Source organism: Liolophura sinensis, chromosome 1 (assembly GCF_032854445.1).
Source record: "Liolophura sinensis isolate JHLJ2023 chromosome 1, CUHK_Ljap_v2, whole genome shotgun sequence".
NCBI lineage: Eukaryota > Metazoa > Mollusca > Polyplacophora > Chitonida > Chitonidae > Liolophura > Liolophura sinensis.
In genome coordinates this window covers 27487985-27514600 of record NC_088295.1, presented here as the reverse complement: position 1 = coordinate 27514600, position 26616 = coordinate 27487985, and the positions used below count along the sequence as shown (strand labels likewise).

At 38.4% G+C, this 26616-nt stretch overlaps 3 protein-coding genes and 1 long non-coding RNA gene across 5 annotated transcripts in view; 3 read left to right on the top strand and 1 right to left on the bottom strand.

The window, feature by feature from the left end:
- The first annotated feature begins 601 nt into the window (after positions 1-601).
- LOC135481977 (cyclin-F-like) lies at positions 602-8377 on the top strand. 2 transcript variants are annotated; one of them, XM_064761778.1, is made up of 15 exons: positions 602-713; positions 1913-2085; positions 2485-2591; positions 2776-2843; positions 3060-3250; positions 3446-3604; positions 3828-4057; positions 4352-4516; positions 4742-4865; positions 5017-5197; positions 5427-5514; positions 5691-5790; positions 6040-6176; positions 6329-6471; positions 6709-8377. In XM_064761778.1, exons 1-15 carry the CDS (start codon positions 707-709, stop codon positions 7260-7262), a joined length of 2427 nt encoding a protein of 808 aa, XP_064617848.1. In that variant the 5' UTR covers positions 602-706; the 3' UTR covers positions 7263-8377. The 2 variants fall into 2 exon arrangements, with proteins under 2 accessions (XP_064617848.1, XP_064617847.1); XM_064761777.1 differs by lacking the exon at positions 602-713 and adding an exon at positions 1582-1636.
- Positions 8378-10521: 2144 nt separating this feature from the next.
- LOC135462036 (tubulin alpha-1 chain-like) lies at positions 10522-13481 on the top strand. The gene is made up of 3 exons (XM_064739371.1): positions 10522-10627; positions 10878-11100; positions 12019-13481. The coding sequence occupies exons 1-3, from the start codon at positions 10625-10627 to the stop codon at positions 13146-13148; spliced, it is 1356 nt and encodes a 451-aa protein (XP_064595441.1). The 5' UTR covers positions 10522-10624; the 3' UTR covers positions 13149-13481.
- Positions 13482-14041: 560 nt separating this feature from the next.
- On the bottom strand, positions 14042-15576 carry LOC135473363 (uncharacterized). The gene is made up of 3 exons (XR_010444594.1): positions 15516-15576; positions 15232-15329; positions 14042-14144 (listed from the first exon to the last, which is right to left on the bottom strand). It is a non-coding gene; the product is annotated as an uncharacterized LOC135473363 (long non-coding RNA).
- A 117-nt stretch (positions 15577-15693) lies between these two features.
- LOC135473334 (uncharacterized) overlaps positions 15694-26616 on the top strand; it is a 77096-nt gene continuing 66173 nt past the window's right edge. The window contains exons 1-2 of the mRNA XM_064753193.1: positions 15694-15927; positions 19023-19191. The gene's annotated coding sequence lies outside the window, so the exon portion shown is untranslated. The remainder of the gene's footprint in view (positions 15928-19022; positions 19192-26616) is intronic.

Sequence of the window (26616 nt, the reverse complement as noted above, 5' to 3'; positions counted from 1 at the left end):
TAATTTTAAGGAAACTTGTATTTAAGCTTATCATGACGATGAGCCGTGTGCGCATAAATAAAGCCCCGTCAAGATGTGATAACTGTGACAAATGGTGGTTGTTTTTGACAAGACAAAGTCTGCTCAGTTCAGTCCGTCATTATTATTCATTGTTGATCTGGGTTTGTTGTATAGTCTACCGTTTCTGTGAAATACATTCCAAATTTATTTATTTCTTTGTGACTAGTTTACTTCATAATAATTAACATTTGACGTTCACGAACTGAATTACGGTGGTGTCTTTATAGGGGCATGTAATTCAAGTGTAGGCCTATTAAATTTACTATTTGAAAAAAAAAGACACAATGATTAATAATAAATACCCTAAGGTATAGATTTATATGTGATTCGTGTGTAGTTCGCCTTGTCAGAAACTTCAAGCTGTACCGAGATGTCAAGTTAACAAAAGGCACAGTACGGCCAATCAACACCCTAAATGGGGCACTTTGAAAGTTTAAAAATGGGTCAGGAAAAGCGTCGTGGGCAACCGAGACTGAGAGAGTCACGTTTGAAAACGCGATTTCCGCCAGCCAATCAGCGTGCAGCATTTATGCAGAAACTCTAAACATTTACGGGAGCGAGTGGAAAGGCGAAGCGGTTGTGGAGAAAGAGTGTTTAGACCTCTTTAGGGTGTAGAAGAGTGGAATTTACACTAAACACAGGAGACATGAAAGGTAATAATCGATCTTTTAATTCAGGTGGTTCGATTATGTGTGGTAGTTACTGAGGTATCTACCCTAACACGTCAACGAAGTTGAGCGTTACAAACACGACATCAACACGTATCGTGGCCAACTTCAAAGCCGTTAGACAGACTGCCTGTTTGTGAAGTCTTTCTTTAAGTTGTGAACGTACCATTGCAGTTGGTCCGTTTAGCATATATCCACACTTTAAAGATTCTAACAGACGACGCCAGTGTCACGAAGCTGACAAGCAAACATGTGTTTGGGATTTTTTTTACTATTTTATATCTTGTGCAAGATAAGCGCGCCGACGGTCTATCTTCACGTTCGTGACTTCAACAACGACATTCCTTTTAAAATGTTTATACTGAGTGCTACAGTCAGGGGAGGACATTTTTAGACGCCAGTATACATCTTTCATTGTGTCATGGACTCCGTCATTTCGGATATCTTACAGTTAAATGGCCCTCTGACCACTCAGAGATTTCAAAATTTTGGCGGACAGATATGATGTAACCGGTTAGGTGTTGCGCGGGCAGAGGTCACTGGACAGTATGAATGACCAAGTATTTGTTATTTATAAAAATTCATTTCGGTGAAATATTAATGCAGGTAGATCACACAGGGCCATTGTTTTACTATTACTACTCACCAGGACACTGTAAGGTGGTCATGAATAAATAACCGTGAACATGTCGGTGCAGGCTTGGCGAGGGGCGGGTCGATCAAAGCAATCATGTTTGTGCGTGTAGTAACGTATCGACGCAGGGTAGCGTCGCTGGAGATGACAGTTTGGGTTTCTCTATGTATATAAGAGGAATTTGGTCAGTTCTCAGCACATCACTCAGCAATCATGGATAGTCCAAGTCCTCAGAAAGTCTATGCTTATGTACAGGATATGGTCAGTCGTTTAGGTAAGGAAAAAGAGCAAGATTTTCCTCATTTTGACAGGGTGATTCTGTGAAAGTGACATTTGTCCAGTGGACTGGATTTTGGAATACATTATGTGTATGGTTGGTTGTAGTATTCTCAGCTTCATTTATGTGAAGAAACCTCTCAAGTAATGTCCAGAATTGCTTCAATAAGATACCCAGGGCTATATTTTAACCAGAGACCTTTCTCAAGCTTCTAAATATGACTAGTTATATGGACAAATTAATTTACCTTCATATATTTGTATTTTTTCTTAGTGCTTCGTGGGTTAGGAAGGCTCCCTAGAACACCAGACCAGCAGTTCATTCCAGTACATATGCACTTAGGACCACGTACAAGGAGTCAAGTGACAATATGGAGTTTACCAGAGGAAGTTTTACTGCATTTGTTGACAGGACTTCATGTTACCGATGTATTAAATATGCGTCTAGTAAGTAGAAATTGCTTATTTTTTTTTATCTGTGAAGTTCCTCCCAGAATGTAATATTCTTTTATTTTAAGAAAGTATATTTTTTAATATTTTGTGTGAAAATTTTGTGTTAGTGCAGTTATTGAATTAAAGTGGAAAAATTAACAACATGAAAGCCGTGAAATGTTTGCTTCAGCTCATGCTGGCGGCCGTACGTGAGAAGGTCTGCCAGCAAGCTGCGAATGGTCGTGGGTTTCCCCCAGGCTCTGCCCGGTTTCCAACCACCATAATGCTGGCCGCCGTCGTATAAGTGAAATATTCTTGAGTACGGCGTAAAACACCAATCAAAATCAAAAAATCAAAATGTTTGCTTTAATTACTAGTAGATTACTTTATTAATGTTTACCTTTTTGTTTTCAGGTTCATCATTATTTCCGCGATTTAATTGACAATTGCACTACAATCTGGACAAATGCAAGTTTTGAAGACACATGGCCCTCCTCTGCTAATATCAAACACTTTAAAAGGTAAGGTTACCATCTTTTTACTTTTTAACTGTATAATGTACATGTAATGCCAACTTCAAGGATTAAATAACTCATTACATTTGATTTAGCTATTTATTTTTATTTTTTAGTAATTGTTTTATTACTACTCTGTTCAAGTCAAACATTGAGTTCTAATGTCCTAATTTTATATTATTCATAACAGGGCAGCCAAACATGGAAACATTGAAGCTTGTGTGAAGCTGGGAGTAGCATATCTCTACAATGAAGGATGTAAGTACATCAGTTTTTCTATGGTCACCTTTCAGTTGCCATACTTAGGGCTAATTAATTTAATGAAAATCAGAAATCTTGATTTCCTTTACACACAGACTTAAAATAAAATGTCACGGTTATGCTGTTTTGCGCTAATTAGATTTGAATTTCTTTTTTTTTTTTATTCATATTGTTTTGAATGAATTTGTAACGTTTATATTTTGTAATTTTCAGTACCAGGTGATTTTGATGGCAAAAGGATTACAAGCAACGGTGAGAAGGCTGCCCAAATGTTTTGCAAAGTGGAATCCCTTTTGCCCCAGATGTCTCCATTCACATGGCTCTTCATACGTCCACCTTGGTCTCTCAGCGGTGCTTGCTGCAAGGAATGCGTGTTCACTTACATGAAAGCACATTTAGAAAAGGTAAAATAGGAGAATTAATTCAAATATAGTATTTTCATCAAATTACTAATTTCAGAGTGTAACTGTGTAACGAAGATGTTGGATATTTATCAGTTAAAAAAAGAGGAAGACTGTACAGTAATAATAAACTGTAAACAACATCTGGGGTATCCATGTGAAATGTTTTTGAAAATGCGTCTCACTCTCTGTTGACAGACTCAGGACTCGTCTGTGATGATTTGTGTAGCTAAGATCCTAGCCTTGTTAGATGATGAAGAGAAAGTGAAGCAGTCCAGAGAATACTTACAAGCAGCGTCAGACAAGGGCTCCAGCTTAGCCTCCTATTTATTGTGGGAAGAGGCTCAAAAAGCAGTGGTAAGTTAGTTGTAATTTTTTTTTATCACACATAGAGGAAGATTATTAGACAGTATTGAAAGCAAATCATTCTATAACATGTAATTTGTTTTCTGAAAATATTATCAAAGTACTTTCCACAGTACAGTATGTGGTATAATGGACATATCTCTGAAGAGATTATTTTAAAGTTTATTATTTAAAAAATTTATTTGTTCACACAGTAATTAATTGATGTTCATAGGTTCACGACAGAGCGGGTCAGCTAGAAAGTATCCGACAGCTTCGAGGTATAGCTGAAGAAGGGGATTCGGAAGCTCAGCTTGCCCTGTGTAGATGCTATGTGAATGGCAAATATGGTGGCATTGAGAAACATCAAGCAGCTGCATTTGTGCGAGGATTTGTGCAATCTTCCAAACCTTCTAATGCACATAAATTGTTTCGCTCCAGCTCTGAACTTACACCATCAATGAGGTGATTTTTCATTTATGAAATCTTTAGCAGCATTATTCATCTTAGTGTATAAACTGCACAGAAAACTTCACAGTAGTTTCATTAAGAGGAAAACCTTTGCCAGTGGACCTTTGAGATGCAAAACTATTTCTCTTCTAGTTTTTCAGAAATTCTTTCCATATTTGATTACGAATTATTTATTTTTTGGTCGTTTTGACATATGATCCTCTGTCAGGTTTTTTAAACTTAATATTTCATGCATGGCTGAAGTAATTTTTGATAGTAATCAATAGATTTTCCTTTCCTCTGTCTCAGGTACATCCTGGTTGACTGGCTTGTAGAGGTGGCCGGAATGAAGGACTTCTCAACCCAGACACTACATGTGGCCATTGATGTGGTTGACAGATACTTGAAGTTGCACAAAACATCACGCTCCAAACTTCAACTTTTGGGCGTTGCAGCTATGGTTATATGTTCAAGGTGTGCATTTTCATGAAATTCTTCATTTAAAGCATTGCAGTAATGTGTATGCTTTGTAAAAGTCATTGAATTTTTAATAAGTAGTTCAAGATGTCTACGGACGCAACCCTCCGAATTGTCTACTTTTGCATTGTTTATTTTGCTCTTAATTTGAAAAGTTAATAAGATAACCTCACATGCCTTCTTTTGTTGATTTATTATTTATTATGATTTCCTATTTTTCAGATTTTTAGGCAAGGACATAATTACAATCCGGGAAGCAGCCTGGTTGACAGACAACACATACAAATATGAAGATGTAGTTCGCATGATGGGAGAAATTAGTGCCACCTTGAAGGGAAATTTCAGGGTAAGCTTGCAGAACTAAAGTGTATATTCAATTCAAATGTAAAAGTGAAAAAGATAAGTGATTAACATTTGGTAATTTGAGTACATTATCAGCATTTGGTCTCAAGTCAGAATGTGAAGGTTAATTTGGTGTTTTTATTTCTGATACTCAGGTATTCACCAGTCTAGACTATGTCGAGCTGTTCAGCACACTGGCAGGGCTCAACGCTAAAGCCAAGTGTCTGACAGAGCTGATGTGTGAGCTGACATTACTCCACGCCGAGATGGGGCAGTTCACAGCAGCTGAGATTGCTGCATGCTCAGTGCTACTTGCTCGTCTTGTGCTAAAAGAAGGTAAGCAACAGCAAATGTTGATGAATATGTGCAATTAGGCCTCATTATCAGTCATCATGAAAAACAGAATTATTGATAACATTAATTTAAAATCACTCCACAACTAAGCTTCCAAGTTCCTGAATCACAGTAATCTATAATGGAGAATTGAGCTTGATATTGGCTAGTCATAAAATCAATCATCAGAAGTGTGTGCATATGCGAGTACTAATGTGAATCTTCTTTCCAGAATTCCCATGGCCTCAGAAACTAGAAGAATTTACAGGATTTTCCATAAACGACTTACACGAATGTGCCCGTACTCTGCACAGAAAGTGGTAAGTTATTTTTGTTAATCAAAGAGAAATGCTTTCCTAAATTTTTCAGAGAAGGTTTTTATTTCTTCATCTTAAGAAGTTGATGATTTAGTTATAATTCAGATTTAAGAATTTTTCAAAAAGAGGTATATATCCTGTAAAACTGTTTTTTTTTTTTTTTTTTTTGCTTTTAACAGTTTCCTTGATGGTGCTATGATTGACCACCGAGAAGTGACCCTTCAGGCAGTCAAGCAGAGATACTCTGATGACCGCTTCCAGAAAGTTGGGGAGATTAAGGTAAAACAAACTTACAGTATGCCTTCAGTGTGTTTGTGGTATTGTACAATGAAACAACATGATAAAAATATACAGCAAACAACTCCTTCCAAGTGAAAAATTCTTAAGTACTGCGTTAAGCAAAAATCAAATTCAGTCACTAGGGAAGCAAAACTTTTTCGTGTAAAGGAGTCTTACTGTGAAAGCATTTGTTTATGTCAATTGTTTTGCTTTTACAAATTTTTAATAATGATAATTATTTCTTGACAGATGATGACAACTGAAGAACTTTACTGTCAGCTTGGAATTACAGAAGAAAGCTTGAGTTTGTCCAAGCACAAACAGAAACTCCGGAAAACAGAAGAGCTGATTGTCTCCCCTTCACGCACCAAGTCTCTGTCAAGAAGGTACCCATTTCATCAATCTATACTTCACTTTTAAAGTATACTACATAGTTTGAGATAAGTCCATGAAGCCTTGATTTCAATTTGGTCAGACACAAGTTTGTAGTAGTTATATTTTCCTGTTCTAACTAAATTTGTTCATTTGCTTCTTTAAGATGTGACGTTGACAATGCCGATCGTACCAAGGCCTCTACTCCCACAATAGATGTCACTAATCTTCTGAACGAGTCGGCAATGTCAGGGTATGAAGGAGATCATGAGGATGAGGAGTTGGAGGATTCAGTCTTAGACCAGGATGGTAAGCTGCACTTTGATGTACCAGTTGTTTACTGCACTAAATGCACTGTTTTCCCAAACATACATTTGCCCATTTCTTCTAGCTTGAAACTCAGATTCTAGATAATTTAGATTAAACTTATTTATGTTATAAGAATTGTTTTCATGAACATTCTGTAATGCCCGTTAACATTTGTTTTAATTAATTAATGTGGAAATGATGAAGTTGTGAATAACACCGAGCTGTCTGAATTTACAGGTTACTATTCTGATGCTAAGAGTCCAGTCTCTCAGGATGCTCCGTTTGCTATGGAGGAAGACGATACCTATTTTGCCAGTCTTCACACCTCTTTTGACATTGAGAAAGAGAAGCAGTCCTCTTTGGAACTGATGCTGCCATCTTGGATGTCCCCCACCAAAGACTGTGATTTATTTCAACAGCTACATCAGAAAACTGATGACTGTGAGATGAATGGACCCAGCTCATCTGGTGTGTCAACGTCGCCACGCTCACCTGACTTCTCTCCCTTCAGAACCTTTGCCATTGGCAATAACAGCCTGTGTGCACCATTGTGCCCCTCCCCTAGTGCTATCTCCTACAGTGGCTTTAACATTCAGATGGACTCTAGTGAAAGCGAAGTTGAGCGTTCAGCGAAGGGAGCCAACTCTAACTCTTTGGTGGCATCTTTTTCATCGAACTCTTTCATCTCATCGTATGGACATTTCGCTGTTAAAAAGCACTCCAGCAAAAGAAAAAGCTCAAGACAACACGGCAATGCAACCAAAGCTTTCATTGTTCCTCAGCATCAATGATAATTGTGATCATAGTCTCAATACAGGCCCGAGATACTACTCAAGCCTGGCTAGTCCGTCCTCCATATTACCAGTTTCTGATATGACCTCATTTTCTACTCCAGTATCATTTTCTTTTTTAACAGGATGGCATTCCAATTTACAAAATTGTCTCAGTCCAATTTCCATTTGCTCAGAAGAATGGTAGATCACTTTTGAATTTGCCACTGTATTATTTTGAAATATTGAGGGTATTATAATTTATTTAGCATGTAGTGCCACAAGTTCTACATTCCAACCAATGATAAGAGATAAGAATGCAGCTCCCTTTATGAAAATGAAGAGAAAATCTGATTCATGATTGAAGTGCTACCATGAATGATTGTATAAGTGGAAGATAAGAATGCAGTGTGAAACTAGGTCTGGTATTCAACCAAAGAATGTTAAACCAAATATTTGCATAAACATAATATTATACCACTTGGCAGCATAATTGTCATCAGTTTAATATCTACTGTCACATGATAGTTAAATGTTGGTAGGAATCTTTTACTGTAATGTGGGATTTTTGAGCTCTCAACTTAATGAAGTGAATTTGGCTATACCTTTAAGTTCAGTCAGGCCCATATATGTCAAGAGCGTACTCATAATTTGAGTTAGTTTCATACTGAAAAACTGTGTGAAATGTTTATACTAGAAAGGAAATTCATAATGTTTGTTTTGACTTTATACGTTGGTGCTACTTTTCATCCCACAGATAAATGTGATCGTTTATATGTTGATAAGTACGTCAGTTGATATGTTTTCTAGCATAAAAATCATGCTTTGAAATTAACAAAGAGTGGTGAGAAAGAAACATTAACTGCAAATCATGCTATCCAAAATGCCATGTGTATGGTATTAAATTAAGAGTATGTGGATGATTTGTTCTTGATTTAATTAATGAGAAATGTCTGTTGTTGAATATCTGAATTTTGTTTGTAAATAGATTTGCTGTTATTGGTTGACTTGTAAGAGGTTGAAAAGCAGAGGACTCTATTTACACATGCTTTCCAGAAGAGATATACATGAAACAGATTGTGTATATCAAATATATTATTTATGAGATGATTTTTTTCTAAATAAATACTCCATGCAAACTCATATCAGAGCTTGGTTTTCTTTTCCATTTTATGTGTAGGTTGTTCAGAGAGTTTGGTGGAACCATTGAGTAGCTGGTTGTTCATTAAGTCATTGACTGTTTACCAGGCGCTTAATTCTGTTATTCCCTTGTTTAGTTCACTGAGTGTTGTGGTGTAAAATCAAGTTAAATGTTCTTGTTCGATTGCTGCTGTGTGCATTTTTACATGTATGTGAGAAAAGTCGCATTTCAAGTTTACTATTTGCACAAACTGGAACCTCATTGCACAAAAACAGACAAGTTTAAAGCACTGCTGTTCAATTCATGGAGATTTTTAAACTTAGTGTTTGCTGTGAGGATCCATTGCAGGCCTTAATTTAAACAATTCTTGAAAAGGAACTATAAAACAAAGATTATGTTTCTATGCCAAGTGAAGAAAATTATGCCCTGGAATTTTTGCTAAAAAAAGTTCATTTTGGGGATATTTTTATACCTGTTATTACCGCTCTATATTATCCATATTTTCCGTCAGCAGTCAGATTTTTTCAGAAACTACGGCATCGTTGATGTTGCTTGGGACTCGGTGAACACCCTACGAAGTGCCCTGAACCCGGTGAACCCCTTCACGCCCCTACACCCTACCCCCATTTGGTCTGTTCCCCAGGCCTCGGTCCCCATTCGACCAGATCTGTTTAGTCTGTCCCCCACAGAGTTCTTTTTAAACAAAGATCATTGTTGATGTCACCGCTGCAAGCTACGGACTCACCATTACTTTGAAGCCATTTTGGCTAGATTTTCTGGATTTTGCCCAGGAGTTAGTCTCAGAAAGTGCGCTTTAGTTATAATGCAATAAATGTTAACAAGAAATAATTCAGAAACTGCAGTTATATCTGGACTACAACATTTGGACAAACCAGCATATACTAATATAACTACACAAGTCAATATAAATTACTAAAGAGATGACCAAGTTTTCTAACAGCCTTATTTCAAATGAGCACTTCGCTAGCGCAGCGTAATGACCCAGAAGCCTCTCACCAATGCGGTCGCTCTGAGTTCAAGACCAGCTCATGCTGCCTTCCTCTCCGGCCGTACGTGGAAAGGTCTGGCAGCAACCTGCGGATGGTCGTGGGTTTCCCCTGGGCTCTGCCCGGTTTCTACCCACCATAATGCTGGCCGCTGTCGTATAAGTGAAATATTCTTGAGTACGGCGTAAAACACCAATCAAAAAAAAAAAAAAAAAATCAAATGAGCACTTAAAGAGTCACTAATCTGAGAGGCCCTTAGGTCATTACACTGCGCTGGCGCACTAACCAGCTGAGTCTGCCGTTATTAGCTTCAGAGGATAGTATGGAAGAAAAAGTTTTGTCCATTCCAATTTTGCCTGGTGCGACGTCACGCAAGAACATTTGACGTCACTCATCCCTGACGTATAGCTCTGTTCCCTAGGGTATCCTTCTTTTCATTTTAATATTTCGACATAGCTTCTCTTAGGACTGAAGTAGTACTTTAATAAAAATGTGGAACCACTTCACTCGCGTAAAGGAAAAATTTTGACGAGCGGAGTAAGCCTTCATGTATATCCCAGCGCCAACCATACTCCTGTTTTAGCCCATTTAGACAAAATTTAAGCACTCTAATCTAAGGCTACACGAATATTTTAAAACCATCTGAATGAAAAGAATGTTGTGTCGGCGCATTCACCGTTTTAGATATTAAATCGACTAAATCATGGGCCTGGCCTGGTTATGGAAGCAGAATATTCTGTCTCCATGCTGCAGAAGTCCGGTTTTTCTGTACATGTTCCTCCATTCCTGTACTCCAACCAGTGAATTTATGTGCGCACATAGACCCCGGCGCGTGGCTAGTCGGTCAGCTCTGCGTTAGGTTGAGTGAGGCTTACTGGGTTTTACTCTCAGGTTCCATGCGTGTTTTAATAATCATAACTCGTTTATTAGTCCATGAATCAAAAAATTGCTTAGTACACTAGTTTGTACACTAATTCCGCACTTGCTAACACATGTAATCTAGGTGGCGCTGTTATCAGGGATGTGCAGCATCTAACTACTTGGGATGCGGATCTCAATGCCAATCATCAGTAACTCCGCCCCATTTCCATCCTGTATATAAATAGCAGGTGCCCGTTATTTTATTCACAAATTCCCACTCACAGGATACATTAACGTCTCGTGGGGGATTTTCTGCAGGCTTTGGGCTTACTCACCCTTGTCTTCTTATCTAAACAGCTTGAAATCAACTGAAAATGGTAAGTAAACGTTTTAATTATGTACTGATTTAGATTAGGTGTACGGACGCCACGTGTTGAAAGAAAAATCTTGCTAGTTGGTCTTCATGAAAAAAAATGAATCATGGCTGCCTGCGCGGGCGCCAAGTCGTGTAGAGCGCCTTTTCTTGGCGGTTGAAATACTGCGGATGTTGTAGTACAACTGTAATTGTCAAAGTATATTTCATAAATTTTACTTAGTTTTAGCTCAACCGGTCCGTTTTACTTGCAGCGTGAATGTATCAGCGTCCATGTCGGCCAGGCCGGTGTCCAGATGGGAAATGCCTGCTGGGAACTGTACTGTCTGGAACACGGCATCCAGCCGGACGGTCAGATGCCCTCAGACAAAACAATCGGAGGTGGGGACGACTCGTTCAACACCTTCTTCAGTGAGACAGGGGCAGGGAAGCACGTTCCTCGGGCTGTGTTTGTCGATCTGGAGCCGACTGTTGTCGGTATGTTAACTATAATTCCAACTCAACCCTCCCACCCGCAAAATATTAAAAAAAAAAAAAAAACACATTAGATAAATGAATGCAGTTGCTAACATGAGAAAAAGCTCATTAGCGATTATAAGCAATTATCATTAAATGGCAATGAAAACAGATACTAGGTACACAATGTGAATAGGTACTAGGTACACAAAGTGATATCCTAATAGACCTAGAGGCCTGTAAGGTCAGCCATGATGAGGTGATCTCATCGCAACCGGTTTCCCAGGAATACATTATTTATGCCAGCCTGATGACTCACCCTATGTCTGGTCTGACCAAGAGGAATGTGGACGTGCACTATGAAAGATTTGGATCTGTGACCCAGATGAGGATGTTGTTCAGACTGCTAGTCTAGGACAATTCTCTAAATTTAGCATACTAGGACATGTGGAGATGATGACCTTTTTTTTTTTGGATTGATACTGAGGTGCCTGACATATTGTGACCTGATGGCTTGACCTTATTACCAGTGCCACAACCTTCACAAAGTTGACCTGACATTTACCAACTATAGAACATTATGTTTTAGTATGTTGTAATTTTATAACATAATTCATAAGCTGATGCCAGGGTATAAATGGTAACCTTTTGCTATCATTTTATGACGTTTTTAGTAAGGTGATGTGGGATGTGAAGGTATTATTCTGATGGTTTTCCGGGTGTAGCATCCATATTCAAATCAAACCATTAAATGACTATATTAAGGTTGGGTCTGACATGTTGGTTTACAGATAAATAAATGTACAGGTATAAGCTTTAGTAATTCACATGAATGTTTGTTAAGCCACAATGTACATGTTAAAAAAAAAAATTTTATTGTTGATAATTGAAGTATTTATAAGTGTAGACAATTTAGATCTGTGATATATGTGTTTTCAGATGAAGTGCGTACTGGAATCTACCGTCAGCTGTTCCACCCAGAGCAGCTTATCACAGGTAAAGAGGATGCAGCCAACAACTATGCTCGCGGTCATTACACAATCGGGAAAGAGCAGGTTGACTTGGTCCTTGACCGTATCAGGAAACTGGCTGACCAGTGTACTGGCCTTCAAGGTTTCCTGATTTTCCACAGTTTTGGCGGTGGTACTGGGTCAGGATTTACCTCCCTTCTCATGGAGCGACTCAGTGTTGACTATGGCAAGAAGTCTAAGCTGGAGTTCTCCATATACCCAGCTCCACAGGTGTCCACGGCCGTGGTCGAGCCCTACAATTCGATCCTCACTACCCACACAACTCTGGAGCACTCTGACTGCGCCTTCATGGTCGACAATGAGGCCATCTACGACATCTGTCGTCGTAATCTTGACATCGAGCGCCCAACCTATACCAACCTTAACCGGCTGATTGGTCAGATCGTCAGCTCCATCACGGCTTCTCTCAGATTTGACGGTGCTCTAAATGTGGATCTGACAGAGTTCCAGACCAACCTGGTGCCCTACCCACGTATCCACTTCCCCCTGGCTACCTACGCCCCAGTCATCTCTGCAGAGAAGGCCTATCATGAGCAGTTGTCTGTAGCTGAAATCACCAACGCCTGCTTTGAGCCAGCCAATCAGCTTGTGAAGTGTGACCCACGTCATGGTAAATACATGGCTTGTTGCATGTTGTACCGAGGTGATGTCGTTCCTAAAGATGTCAATGCTGCCATTGCTTCCATCAAAACCAAGAGAACCATTCAGTTTGTTGACTGGTGCCCCACTGGTTTCAAGGTCGGCATCAACTACCAGCCCCCAACCGTTGTCCCAGGTGGCGACTTGGCCAAGGTCCAGCGTGCTGTCTGTATGTTGAGCAACACCACTGCCATTGCTGAGGCTTGGGCTCGTCTTGACCACAAGTTTGACCTGATGTACGCCAAACGGGCCTTCGTCCACTGGTACGTGGGAGAAGGTATGGAGGAGGGTGAGTTCTCCGAGGCTCGGGAAGATTTGGCTGCTCTGGAGAAGGACTACGAAGAGGTTGGGGTTGACTCGATGGATGCTGAAGACGAAGAGGAAGGGGATGAATATTGAAACAATCTCCATCATTCTTATCAAACAATCCAGCCCTAAACTGTAAATTTGCCATTACATCAACAGAGACTTTGTTCAATTAAGACTCTAAACAGCATTCCGAAAACACTCTAATTGGCTTTATAAATTACTAATGATTTTTTCGACTTAATTTAATTTATTAACCAAAGAGTACAATTTTCAGGCTCTATTGTATACATGGTTGTTAAACCTTTAATACTCGTAATTCAAATTACAGTACATTTCTATAAATGTTTTCACAGCTGGTTTGTTTACAAAACATGCAGAGGCTGTTGATCAGTTAAAGAACATGAATAAAACTACAAAAAGTAATATATTTGTGTTAATGTCACTTGCATCATATTTCTGTGCTGGTTTTCAAGAACAATATCAACATTTTTATATAGAGAATAAAAAAGTTCAGGCTAGAAGAAGTTTAGAGGGTGAAAAAATAGACTGACTCCATGTTTTAAATCTCGCCATGACGACTTCGAAAACAGAACCATGGTTAGAGGCACGTGCCGCTCGATCACTAGGGCACAGGTGACTGCTCAAACCCAACCTTGGACAGAATTTGTAGGGTGCCTTGGTCTCACTGCATGAAAGTTTGACCGTGTTCATGTGACCATTGGCTTCGTCTAGTTAGTTCTAATTAATGTTAGGTAAAGACCATGCGTCTGTTGTGAATATGTTGTTCAGATCTGTGTGTCACATTGGAAAGTTCATAATTTGCCAGTAATTGGTGGGTGTACCACAAATCGTAGTGAACTTGCCAGTAATTGGTGGCTGTACCACAAATCGTAGTGAACTTGCCAGTAATTGGTGGCTGTACCACAAATCGTAGTGAACTTGCCAGTAATTGGTGGCTGTACCACAAATCGTAGTGAACTTGCCAGTAATTGGTGGCTGTACCACAAATCGTAGTGAACTTGCCAGTAATTGGTGGCTGTACCACAAATCGTAGTGTTTTCTGTGAACTTCCCATCCCTCCGGTTCCTGCAATGAATTGTAGCACATGGTAGCGTCAAGGAAACTAATGTACTCTTATCAAGTTACTATAAAACAAACTTTCACCTACCCATCAATGGGTATTATGGGACTTCGGCAGCTACAAACACGAACAAAACACTTGTTCTGGAACAAATGAGTTATGCCAAATGACCAGTACCGGCCCGGATAGCACAGTTGGTAGAGCGTCCTTAATCGAGTCTCGCTTAAGACATGCGTTTAGCATGAAGGGAATAGTGCAACGACTGGTTGACCCGTATCAGTATAATGGCTCGGGCGTGGCGCCTTACTTGCCTTCGGTAAGTCGTCTCAGTGAAACAGCACTAGATAAAAGAGCGGTGGAAATCCGTCCTGCTACAAGGAGGCACGTTAAACGTACATGCACCCTAAGGATTCCTTCGTCGTCATATGACTGAAAAATTGTTGAGTACAACGTTAAACCCCAAGCACTCACTCACTCACAAATGACCAGTGAAAACAGGTGTCCCAATCCAGCTGGCTAGAATTACTTATGTAAGAGTTTGAACTCTAATAGCTGTACGTGCAAAACATTGCAGAAATTATTTGATGATCGTTTTGAATTTCAGAAGCCAAATTATCAACTTTTCCGGTCTTAATTTCCTTTAGTCGATAAATGTGTAGTGGTTTTCACTGATCAAGTTTCGGTCAGATTTGCAGGCGGAGGAAACCAGAATTCAGGGGAACAATGGAACCTGACTAACATTTATAGTGGATGTCTACCAGGGGTTATGTCTCAGCGCCTTGGTGGAAAGCAGCAGCCGGCAGCATTAAGTTTTAGTCTAACATCAAGTCTGCTGGAGATCACTTCAATAGAAGGCACATTTTGTGACTTCCCATAGACCTGTGGGTTACTGTAGCTTCCTCCACCCAGGCTGCTGGCTGCATAATAATTTTGGGTGTGGCATTTAAACGCCAATCCTGATCGTTTCAGTTTATTGAGGGAATGCCTGGTAAACTGTCTCATTTTGACATACAGGTTAATTCCTTTGTCTACTTCTAATGGTTTCCTCTTTATTGCCTACTCTTTGATAGGATCTTAGCAGGGATTCTGTACAATATTTTAATCTGTTTCCTCATGACCTTGCAGTGACTGGTTCAGGATATTGCTGGATTTCTCCATGACGTTGCCAGGTTTCCTCATGACACTGGTATCTCAGAAACACAGAAAGAAAAGAAAAAGCAAATACTGTTGAATACATTTTTTTGGGATGCGAAAAGAGATGTGATAAAATGCATAAGATACAGCATCAAGGCAGATTTCTGCCGAAGAAATGAAGTAAGACTAGAATTGCAAAACGAAACAAGCCTGCTCGTTTAATACAAACACTCATTACAAACCTGAGGATGAATGCGATTCCAACTAAAGATAGGCGATGTGATCTTTCATCTGAAAAAAGTGATAAGCGGGCGTACTGCGACGTATGTCAGGAAGAAAGTGATCTCTGTAGTTGAGAGTTACCCCCCTTGTACTACTCCAGTAGCACGTGCGATTGTCTGACAGGTGTTAAACGTTGAATGATTACATGATCAGAGAAAAGTAACAGTCGCTCAATTTTTATGTTTCGGAAAATTTTTTTCAAAGGTTAGAAAGTTTCAAAGTAAATTTCAATGGACAATGCCTTCAAAAGTCTACCGAAGCTAATGGACACACAAGTTGAAAAGTGTGAAAGAAGTGACAGTTTGTCAACAACAACAGACCTAGAACCTGAAGTTGAAATGGCAGCACATTTAAAGACGAAGTGATGCACGGGTAAGGACGAATTGTATTATTACTGTATCACAGACAGTTTGGTGATTTTGATTCTTATTTGCAAAGCGGTAAAATTTGTCTTTTACTCTGTCAGTGTCATTGGGTGGTTGTACTGTAACTGTCAAGACAAGAACAGTACACCCTGACATGATACAAGCATGGTGAAGTATTGATTGCACAGAACCGATATAATCTCCCAGTTTTCGTGTCATCTCCCTGTTTCCAATGATGTCTCAGCTATTTGTCATTCAAATACCTTTTGTCCTCTTCTCTGCCATTGGTTGGGCACGCACAACTTACGTCACACACATCATACACACTGAAACTCTTCATGATTTTAAATGGTGGGACTTCTGACTAGAACTGCAGCATACCATGAGTCTTACTGCAATATCTGGTAGAAGTTCTTGTCAGAACATTCAGATTCAGAGTTAACTCCAGTGTAGAAGGTAGATTACTCCAAACCTAGCGGGACGTGGTGTCGTTTAGTGTATGCTGAGAATGAGAGAGATCTTCTGCATACAGCGAGAAAAGACGAGTTGTTGTTGACATTTAGCTGCCTTCTCAAAATTTCAAATCTCAGATAGACTGTCGTGCATGGGAAGACTGCTTCATGCCATGGTTCCACACTTTAAGCACTGTTGGCAAAGCCACAAGTGTAAATTGTTAGGGGGTGACGGTTTTATTTCTACAAATTTAACCTTATGACATTATTAAACATGGTCATTTTAACCAAACCAGAAAAAAGAACATAACAAAAAATTGAGGAGGAATTCTTATTCATTAAATTTTATTGTTATGATTTTGTCAAAGGTAACCTTTTTAAATCTTTCGAGTAATGCCATGAATAGTTTCACATGCATTATTAACAAAAGTGAGTGAGTGAATGCTTGGGGTTTAACGTCGTACTCAACAATTTTTCAGTCATATGACGACGAAGGAATCCTTAGGTGCATGCACAAGTAATGTGCGTCCTTGTAGCAGGACGGATTTCCACCGCTCTTTTATCTAGTGCTGCTTTACTGAGACTTACCGAAGGCAAGTAAGGCGCCCCGCCCGAGCCATTATACTGATACGGGTCAACCAGTCGTTGCACTATCCCCTTCATGCCGAACGCCAAGCGAGGAAGTTACAACTTCCTCTTTTAAAGTCTTAGGTGTGACTCGATCAAGGATTGATCCTGGATCTACCGGTCCCGAAGCGGACGCTCTACCAACTATGCTATCCGGGCCGGTATATTAACAAAACTTCAAGATTATACCATTATGGTTTAAAATATCAAGCACCTCTTTTCTCTCTCTGATAAAACCCCTTCTTTTCATCAATAAAAACTGCTACCATTAACATAAACATATCTTTCAAAATACAGTGTAAAACACCCATGAAAAAAGTAAATCTTTCAAAATAGCTTATAGTTATGCATAACTGACACATGAAATTGAGACATTTAGACGGGTTTCAAGCATTAGCATGGTAAAAAAGTTATTGTAATCTTGCTTGCTAATTTCTGTGTACTTTTAGAGCCCGATTTAAACCCACATAGACTGGACCTATAAGGTTTTAATTTCAAATGCAACTCTTGCTTGATTAGATACAGTTTCATTGTACAGGTGTATCGGTATTCTAGTTATGGCTCAAGTCAGGTTATGATTTATTCTCTTTAAGTACCTGTGAAACTAACAGCTATAATTATTCACTCTTTTCACATGTTTGCAAGGTGTTTATTCAAGCATATTCTGTAGGCATTAATCTGTGTTGACTGATAAAATCACACTTTTTTGGAACCCTCCAAAATCAAGTTAAAAATGTGCACTGAAAATAACTCTTTCATATGCAAGAAGTTTGAGGAATAAGGGTATTGTGAATAAATGAAATACACCGTTCAGATAAATAAATAAGTCACTAGCATCTAAAAGCCTGAGTGACTGCAAAATAATATAGGAATATATTACGTGGAATGTCAGGATTGATTTTTGGCCTGTAGGAGGTCTGCCAAGCAGACACATGGTATAGCAGAACAAGTTATGTAACAAACAACTCCCAGCCCTCTTCTGTTTGAGGCTGACGTATATTTAGTCTGACAAGACGGATCCTTTTCATAAGATGAATGCATGGTGCGAGTCTAGTAGCCAACCTGATTGGTTGACTTGTTTCCTTTGTTGTTTTCTTCATACACTTGAAGGTTGCAGGGATGAGTAAAAGGTAAGAGCTTGGGGGTGGGGAGGGGGTTGGTAGGGAGGGGGTTGTATTAGCCAAAACTGCATGTAACTCATCAAGAGGAGTTGACAGAAAGCCTGGCATAGACTAATGAAAGAGGTGGGATGAAGTATCACATTCCCAAATGGCTTACATACAACACTATAGCATGACTAAACAAACTTGTTCTATCCTGCTGCATAATGAAACAGTGATATTATTCACACTGAAATTTTAACACTATATCTGATTGGATTATTGTGTGTGATGTTGAAGTACAGTTAATTAAGAAAAGGGCACTCCGGAATTAATGATAAAAATTCAATAATATTATAGGTTCTCTCTCTCTCTCTCGTTTTAATTTTGTACTGCTATGTTCTTATGTCTTCTTATTGGCCACTGTATTGTGTGTGTTTTTGTTTTTTAAATATACTTGTATATAGGCATACATGTATAGTCACTGATGAAAAAAAGAGTGGAAGTATAATTTAAGCTACTTGATGAAATGATCAGTTTTTTAAAGGCTAAGCTCCTCTGTGTGGCTGCAGCCTGTCAAAGAAATTGACATGTGGGCGGGCATACATCATCAGGGAGTCTAAAAGTGGACTGCTCTCCAGAGAGATTGAAGTGCGGCATAGAAAATAACATTTTTTCAAAAAGATGCCAGAGATTTTAGTGGTTGCTGGACCATGTTTTGACATGTTTCAAGTAGATATTGTCTGTCACATGTGAGTTTGCTGTTGTTTCTTGTAGACATTGGCAGATAGTAGTTTTTGTGGCGAGATAACTGTTCTGCCGCCAGCTGAGGAATCCAACCTGCCCCTCCAACACAACTGGCTACACTGGTAGTCTACCACTGACTGGAAGGAGATGTTAACAATGCTCTTTTCTCTCTCTAGCCTTGCTGACAGTTTGGACAGCTGGCCAGTGGTTATCCAGGCATCTAGGCAGAACAATCCCTAACCCTGTCTCAGCATTTGCCTCAGGAGTACCATTTGGCAGGTTCAACCGCTAGTATTTGGATTGTAAACTGAAGTGGAAAGTTTTGTGTTTGCATATTATACTTAGGTAAGTGCTCCTCTGTATTGTTAACTTTGATGGATTTAGTTGTTTTAATTTCTGACATCAATTACCCTAAATGACCTAAAAATTTGACCACAAAAGAGCATTTTTGGAGGCAAATAAATTTCACGAGATATTACTGATGGTGCTAAAATTAACATTTTCCCAGTAGGCTATCATCCTACCTTGCAAACACCTCTCAAAGCACCTATCCAAATTTAATAGAACTCAAAGAAACTGGAAAAATGAGCAACTTAGTCATGGATGAAATTTGAGGACATTTAGGGTATTTACATGCTATTCCTTTGATATTTGGCAATACTAGTAAGGGTATTTTAAAAGAAGCCTTTGGAAGAGTATTTACGTTTCCTCTTGAAAAAATAACAGTGTACATTTTTGTCCAGAATGTGTGGGAAGTTTGAATAGAGAATGATTTGTAAATGAAAGTATATTGCCATGTCAACTGGTTACCTTAAGAATTACAGAAGAAAGTAGTTTTCTTGATAAATGTTGGATGGCACTCTAAAATATCAGTGTTATGCTTGTTAGTTAATCATCATCTTAAGCTGACTGTTACCTGTTGTTTGTGGCCTTTCTCTCTTTGGGTATTAGGCAGTTTATAATGATAAAATCTAAACTTAATTTGTTTTTCCAAATGAGGCAGTTTCCCAGTTTTGTCAAAGGCAGCATTCATTTTTCAATTTCTCCCTAAGTTTCAGTTTAATCTGAGCGAGGTTCATTCTTTCTGATGGTGTGAGAGCACGTATGGGACATGGTTAGTGTATTCTTGTATTAATATTTTAAGGGCATTATGAGATTCTTAAATCTTGAAAACTAGATCAAGTCATCATGTACAAGATGAATTCTGGTATTTTTGAGAATTTAAGACAGGATTTTTTTTTTTAAGTGCTGTTGCAGTAAATTGGTGGGGGTTGAGGTTTTGGGAGGCAGGAGGTGGCTGTGCATGTAAGTTACTGATCTTAGTGTGCGTACTTTAGTATCTTCATTATCTACAGTTTGTAGCCTACAGCCTCCCTGAATTACCACAAGGGATCTTTTCAAGCTGTCATTAAATATTCCCACCTCAGTGTCTCTGGAAAATGTGTTAGCACTTTTTTTTCTGTGTGTCTTTTTTTCTGTTTTCTGCATGGGAATATTACACAATAAAGAGATGAGCTGCACATGTCTGAATGTGTGCTGTGAGCCATATGGCACAAAGCATTATCACATTTCCTTACTGTGATATTACCTGGATTTCTCGTTCACTTTTTAATTCTCTACGATAATGGTACAGTACTTTTACCACCAGTAGGTTCCATAAAAACTACAAGAATGTCTTGGAGGTGAAAATGATTAGTTTTCTTATCTCGCAGATCTGATGAATGAGAACCAGCAGAACCCTTGGTTCTGATGTTTTCAAGGCTTCTGGTACCTGCAAGCATCAGGCCAACAATTTTTTTTTGTGTGTGTGAGTTGTAGGTTAAAGTGATCTCGAGAACAATTCCACTTGGTTTTTTGGTAATAGCTGTTTGGCAACTGCAACAGGTGCAGCTTTTAAAAAGTGGATCCTGTGGAAAGTGTTTCCTGCTGCTTTGAAATATGCTTTGGTATAATGAAGACCAATGGAAAAGTTGCAGTGCATGTAAAGAAGCAGATTGGTTTGTTTCTAATTTATATAAAGCAGCCCCACTGGTTGTTTTGGATTAAAAGTTCTTGTCATTAGAAGACTGCCCGTTTTGTTGCGTGTCCAGTTCCACTTGGAAATGGTATCAGACTATTTTTGTCGGCTGTCAGGTCTTTGACGTGGTGAGTTAGCAGACCAGTGAGTGACTGTTGTTGGTAGGTACTAACACTAAGGTGATTCTTTAGTAACAGACAGTTAATCACAACGTAATGTAAGCTTACTTCTGATGGGTAGTAAAGGTGTGAAGTCTGCAGGTCTGCCAAACCCCCAGGTGAACCAAGTATTCCCAGCTTTACTCTTTGGAACGCCCTACACCCTGATATAGTAGGAGCTGTCAAAGTAGCTGGATAGTGTGTGTTCCTCTTGCTGGATAATTGTGCTAAGCTGAAAACATGTAAAGAGTTCTGGAGCCAAAGGATAAATGACAGGTGGCCAGGAACAGAATGTGTGTGTGTGTGCTGCAGACCATGGCTGCAAGCCTCTGGACCAATTTTAAGCGTCTTCAAAACTCATTTTGGTGGAAGTCAGCTTTCATCATGCCAAACAGTTTAACGCTTGCTAGGCTTTTCTCCATGCCACTTTCATTTTGAGCATTTTGGATTCGAGTTCTCATAATCAGACGTTGTTAGGTCACGTGATGATGTTTAACGGCTGTTTGGTATTACGTAACAGAAACATAAGAAACTAATCTATGACAGGTTTTTAGATAACGAATGTCTTAAGTTTTAAATGATTTTCCTGTTTATGTCATCAAGACTGCCTTGACAGCAACTGTTTTCACATGTGTATGGTATTTGGTTTCTGTCTGTCATGCCTGAACCAAACAGTTTGGGCATTCTCCTCTATTTTAATAAGTGGTCTAAGCTATATCCAGTACCGGTATGGCTGAAGTCGAACTTTTATGCAGTGCTCTGAATAGCTTACATAAGCTGTGCAATATGACTTTAAAGACTTTCTTGAGTACAGTGTAAAACACCAATCAAATAAATGAAGACAAAGCTCATCTATTTATAGTGTGGAATGCTGTATGTCATCAGTAACATTGATGTCTGCTATTGATTTTGACTGAATTAAAATAACTGAGCAGAGATGAACATACTGTTTTAGTAAAACTCCGAAATCGTGTCGGAACACTGTTCAAGTACTGGTAGCCAAATTCTGTGGAGAATCATGCACAGTGCAGGAATTTGCCTTGGTCTCTTTTTTCTGAGGGTATTGGTTTTGAGAGGAGTCATTAAGACTGTTGGTTATTACTCTACGAGCCTAAAGTTAATTACCTGGAAATGTTAGTCTTTGATGGCTGCTCTGAGCTGTAGTAACATTCTATGAGGTCCAATCCTGTTCTCTATCTTTTTCATTGGGTAGATGTCAAGGCCTGACTTTGTGCAGTGAGAGAGGCTAGTGCTTAATCATCTCTATAAATCTTATACATGCATATTGAAATTTTCACTGAGATCACAATGGTGCATAAAAAGGGTTAGATATTGTGTTTGCTTACTACCTTACTTTCAAAACCAAGAAGCATTGAAAATGCAGATTTATGAGAGCAAGGTTAGGGAGTCGTATTCATTGAAATGTACTCGGTTTTCATGCTTCTTGAATACATGTACATTACAGCCCTGGTGTTGTATAAATGTCATTGAAGAAAACTGAACTGATGTCTTCAACCATAAGAAAAAGAGGCCATTATCATAGAGTCAACAAGAACATTCTTTTTTTCTTTTTGTAGGAAAACTGAGTTGAACTAAGAAGCAATCCAGTCAGTCATGATGAGACACTAAATTATATGTAGGTGTACCATACAACTTGTTGATATCTCTTCAGAATGAAAGAATTTGACAACTAATGGGGATCCATCTGCTTGTGTACTTTTCTCTGTTATTGCAATATAACAAAATAATGTATAGCTCTGCAGTGTTTTGGTATTTCTTACCAAAAACCTTTCTGTTCTAGAAAGCAAAAGTGTTCCACCAGTTAGATATATATGTATAAATGATTGCTTTCTTTAAGAACTGAGCCTTGGCACTACAGTTTTCTTTAGGAAGTGTTGTTGTGCCAGACTAAGTGTATATCTACCCTTTGCCTGTGTTGTTCTGGCTTGTGTGATAAGTGCAGAGGTAAGTGGAGGAAGGACTCGCCCACTGTCTCTCTTCATACAGTTCATCATACTTGTACACCTGGGCATGTAACCAGGGCTGGACCAATACTCTATGAGGTATAACAAATCTGGATGTGGCATACAGGTTGGAGTGGATTGGATTGACAGCAAGTCCACATGCAGTGACCAGCTTGGGATAGGAATATTGAGTGCAGAGAATTGTAGAAAGCTCATTGGAACGTGAATTTGTCTGACTCAAAAGAGAAATTTAACAAATTTAACAGTAAATCTGAATTGAATTGGTGAGGAATTAATCGTGTGGGATATGTGAAATGCATATATCTTAGAAATTATGGGACAAACAAATAAAAATGGATGGCCACTTTATTACATGAGCTGAGGGAGGGGTGGGGAGGGTGAGGTTTTGACAGATTGTTTCACTTAAAACTTCGCCCCTTTATAATGTCCACCATGCATGTGCCAGAATGAACCCCCTCTTCCTTGTATTGAAGATACTTAAAACAGATATGCAGAAAAAGAGGCTCAGTTCTTTGGGTTTTAATAAAATGGTTTTGTCATCTGAAAGTATTGTTCATATTCTACATGCTTTGGGATTAGTGAGTACATTCAGAAGAGATTGATTGTTAATGTGTAAGATATTTATTGTCTCTTGGCAAATAAACAGTATGTATGCCTCAAGTGTTCATCAAAACAAGCACACCTGATATAAATTAGGAATGGTAGGGTTTTTTTTGCTTTTCTTTTCTTTTTGCACTCTTTCTTTTCTAGGATTATGATGTATGAAAAGACATTATGCACAATAAACTTTAGAATTTTTAAATAGTAAGGGGAACTTTAGAAGAAAATTAAAATACTTAAAATATCAGTATTGAAGTGTGTGAATTATAAGATGTCCGCACTGGCATGTTACTACTACTTGATGTTCTTCTTCACTTGCATTTGTTATGTGGAAACACTACAAAAACAGCCATACATTATTGGGAGGTTACACAGATAGCTGTCTAGTATTTAGAGGAAATCTGTAACATTGACAAAAGGCGGTGTTAAGTAAGAAGCTCATGTTATTCTTAGAGCCATCATGATGGTAAGTATATCTTGTAGCCTCAGGATGTCGGGCAGCCTGAAGTAGCAGAAGGGATTTAATTTCCTGTAGGCCTTTGATCAAGCAGGTGCAGGTTACACAGTTTGGATTGAACCATGTCTAAGTTTAACCAGAGAATGCTCTTAAGCTGTTGTATTACTATTTAAATAGTGTAAAGATTTATTTCGGCTGTGTTTAAAGTACCTTAGATGAACACCTGAAGTAAATTTTGGACAAGATTTAACCCTCTAATAAAGTGAATGAAATGGACAATAATATGTAGGACAAATTGTATCAATTTAAAAGGTTAAATCAATACATATTGTCTACATACCTTAAGCAATAACTGGGTGATTTAATAAAAAAAAATATGAAAATTCAAAATTACAGAATAGCTTTATTAAAATGACATTGACTATAAGGAATTTTCAAATCCTCCTTAAAATGACAGTTGGTTAGCGCGCTAGTGCAGCGTAATGACCCAGGAGTCTCTCACCAATGCGGTCGCTGTGAGTTCAAGTCTAGCTCATGCTGGCTTCCTCTCCGGCCGTATGTGGGAAGGTCTGACAGCAACCTGTGGATGGTCGTGGGTTTCCCCCGGGCTGTGCCCGGTTTCCGCCCACCATAATGCTGGCCGCCGTCGTATAAGTGAAATATTCTTGAGTACGGCGTAAAACACCAATCAAAAAAAAAAAAAAAAAAAAAAAAAAATGACATTGACTAGTGAATTCAGATCCTCCTTAAAATGACATGGACTTGTTAATTCAAACCCTTCTTAAAATGACATTGACTAGTGAGTTCAAACCTTTCTTAATATGACACTGACATTCAAACCTATATGGTGTGTGAGATTACTTGGAGCTTGTTTTCCCACTTGCTGATATCACACCAGTTATTAGATATGAAGGATGAAGAAAGCAAGGAATCTATTGGACTTTGTGGTGCAGGTCTATATTCTCACTGCCACTTCATAGTATTCACAATTATCAGACATGTCTTTTATTTTAAGGCGCCTTATCATCCAATGGTATGGCCTCCATTGCTCATATTCTTAACATTTTCTCCATATAGAGACTTGTATTTAAATTTATTGTTGTTGCATATTTAGGCTATAATTAATACCTGATATAATCATCAGGCTTGTTAGTCTTGTCTTTTACAGATAAAATGCCTCATTAACCTGTTTTATTGCTCAAATTTCTGTGTAGTGAGTTGTATTCAAATTTGTTATTATTACATATTAGGGCTAAATAATGGTATAATCTAACCAGAGTGTTGAAGGCTATGTAAACTGACAACATGTGGTCAGTGACTTATGCTGACCTGGTCAGTGTGATCTGTAGACTAGAGAGCTTGTTTATTTGGCACTGAGTGATGAACTTATCATACTGTCACATTTAACATCCTGTTTCTCCACTGGCTGACATTTTGTTGACAGGTTGATTGAAGGACTGTAAGTCTTCAAATAATTTACCATCAACAGTGGTCAAAATTGTACAGTATGGGAACAAGACTTGGTGTGATTTGTAAAGTTCTTATGTCTACTTTCTATTAAACTGGATGTACGGTATTTCAGCTAAAGTTTAGCACTTTTCAAGTGACTTATTTTGCTTGATTCTGATTGATTCTTCCACCTTATAAGGCCATTTGAGAGCTTTTTGAGCAGTTTGATTTTTAGGCCTTTACATGCTTCAGAAAGTACACTTTTAGACACCAAACTTCAGGTAAGATAAAGTACATGTACAAAAGTAATGTAAGGCCACACCAATTTAAATTGTGTTTTACAGGTGGAATACATTTTTTTGTCAGTTTCAGAGGAAGGTATAAGTATATAATTTTAAAATCATCTGATTTGTGTGAAATGTTGATGATCCCAGCAATTTTTCCACTGATGACATGTTTTCGTGATCTGAAAGCTTGGAAAAGCAGGGAAATCATGAAAACACCAAGATGAGACAACATAAGAAGGTGAATTTTAAGTTTTATTTCTAATTCTATTTTTAGATTGTTTAGTATAGGTTCACCTGTAAAAGAAAAAATTGAATGGGTGTTGCCGAGAAAGTTTACATTATATAGGGCATGTACATGCTCTTAAGCATTGCGAAGTTTAATTATGTTTAGTACATTGTCACATGTATAAGCAGAAATAGTTTATTCACCTAAAAAAGAATTATCTGTAAATCCTGGCATCTTGCACAGTGACATGAAACTGCATCATGATCAATGCATGCAGGTGAATTCTGCATATGTTCACATCTACACATGTGGACTGAAGATGAAGGAATTTTATTTTCCAAGATTGGCAGTATGTGGCCCAAAATCTAGAGGCTTGTCAGGTATCTTGCAAGCAGCAGTGGTTTTCCATTAATTCTCTTATCGTAAACCTACCATTAATAATGTAATATAAAATAAAAAATTATTTAATTGTGCGACAAAATACGACCAAATATATACATGTACTAGTAAAACATCTACTTTACATGGAGTTTGAATTAATTTAGAATCATTTACTTGTTTTTACATAGTTACGCAGCTGTAAATATTTGT

Coding starts and splice junctions, on each gene's coding strand:
- LOC135481977 (XM_064761777.1), top strand. Junction 2,592..2,775: donor AATATCAAACACTTTAAAAG/GTAAGGTTACCA, acceptor TATTCATAACAG/GGCAGCCAAACATGGAAACA. Junction 4,058..4,351: donor GAACTTACACCATCAATGAG/GTGATTTTTCAT, acceptor CCTCTGTCTCAG/GTACATCCTGGTTGACTGGC.
- LOC135462036 (XM_064739371.1), top strand. Junction 11,101..12,018: donor TCTGGAGCCGACTGTTGTCG/GTATGTTAACTA, acceptor ATGTGTTTTCAG/ATGAAGTGCGTACTGGAATC.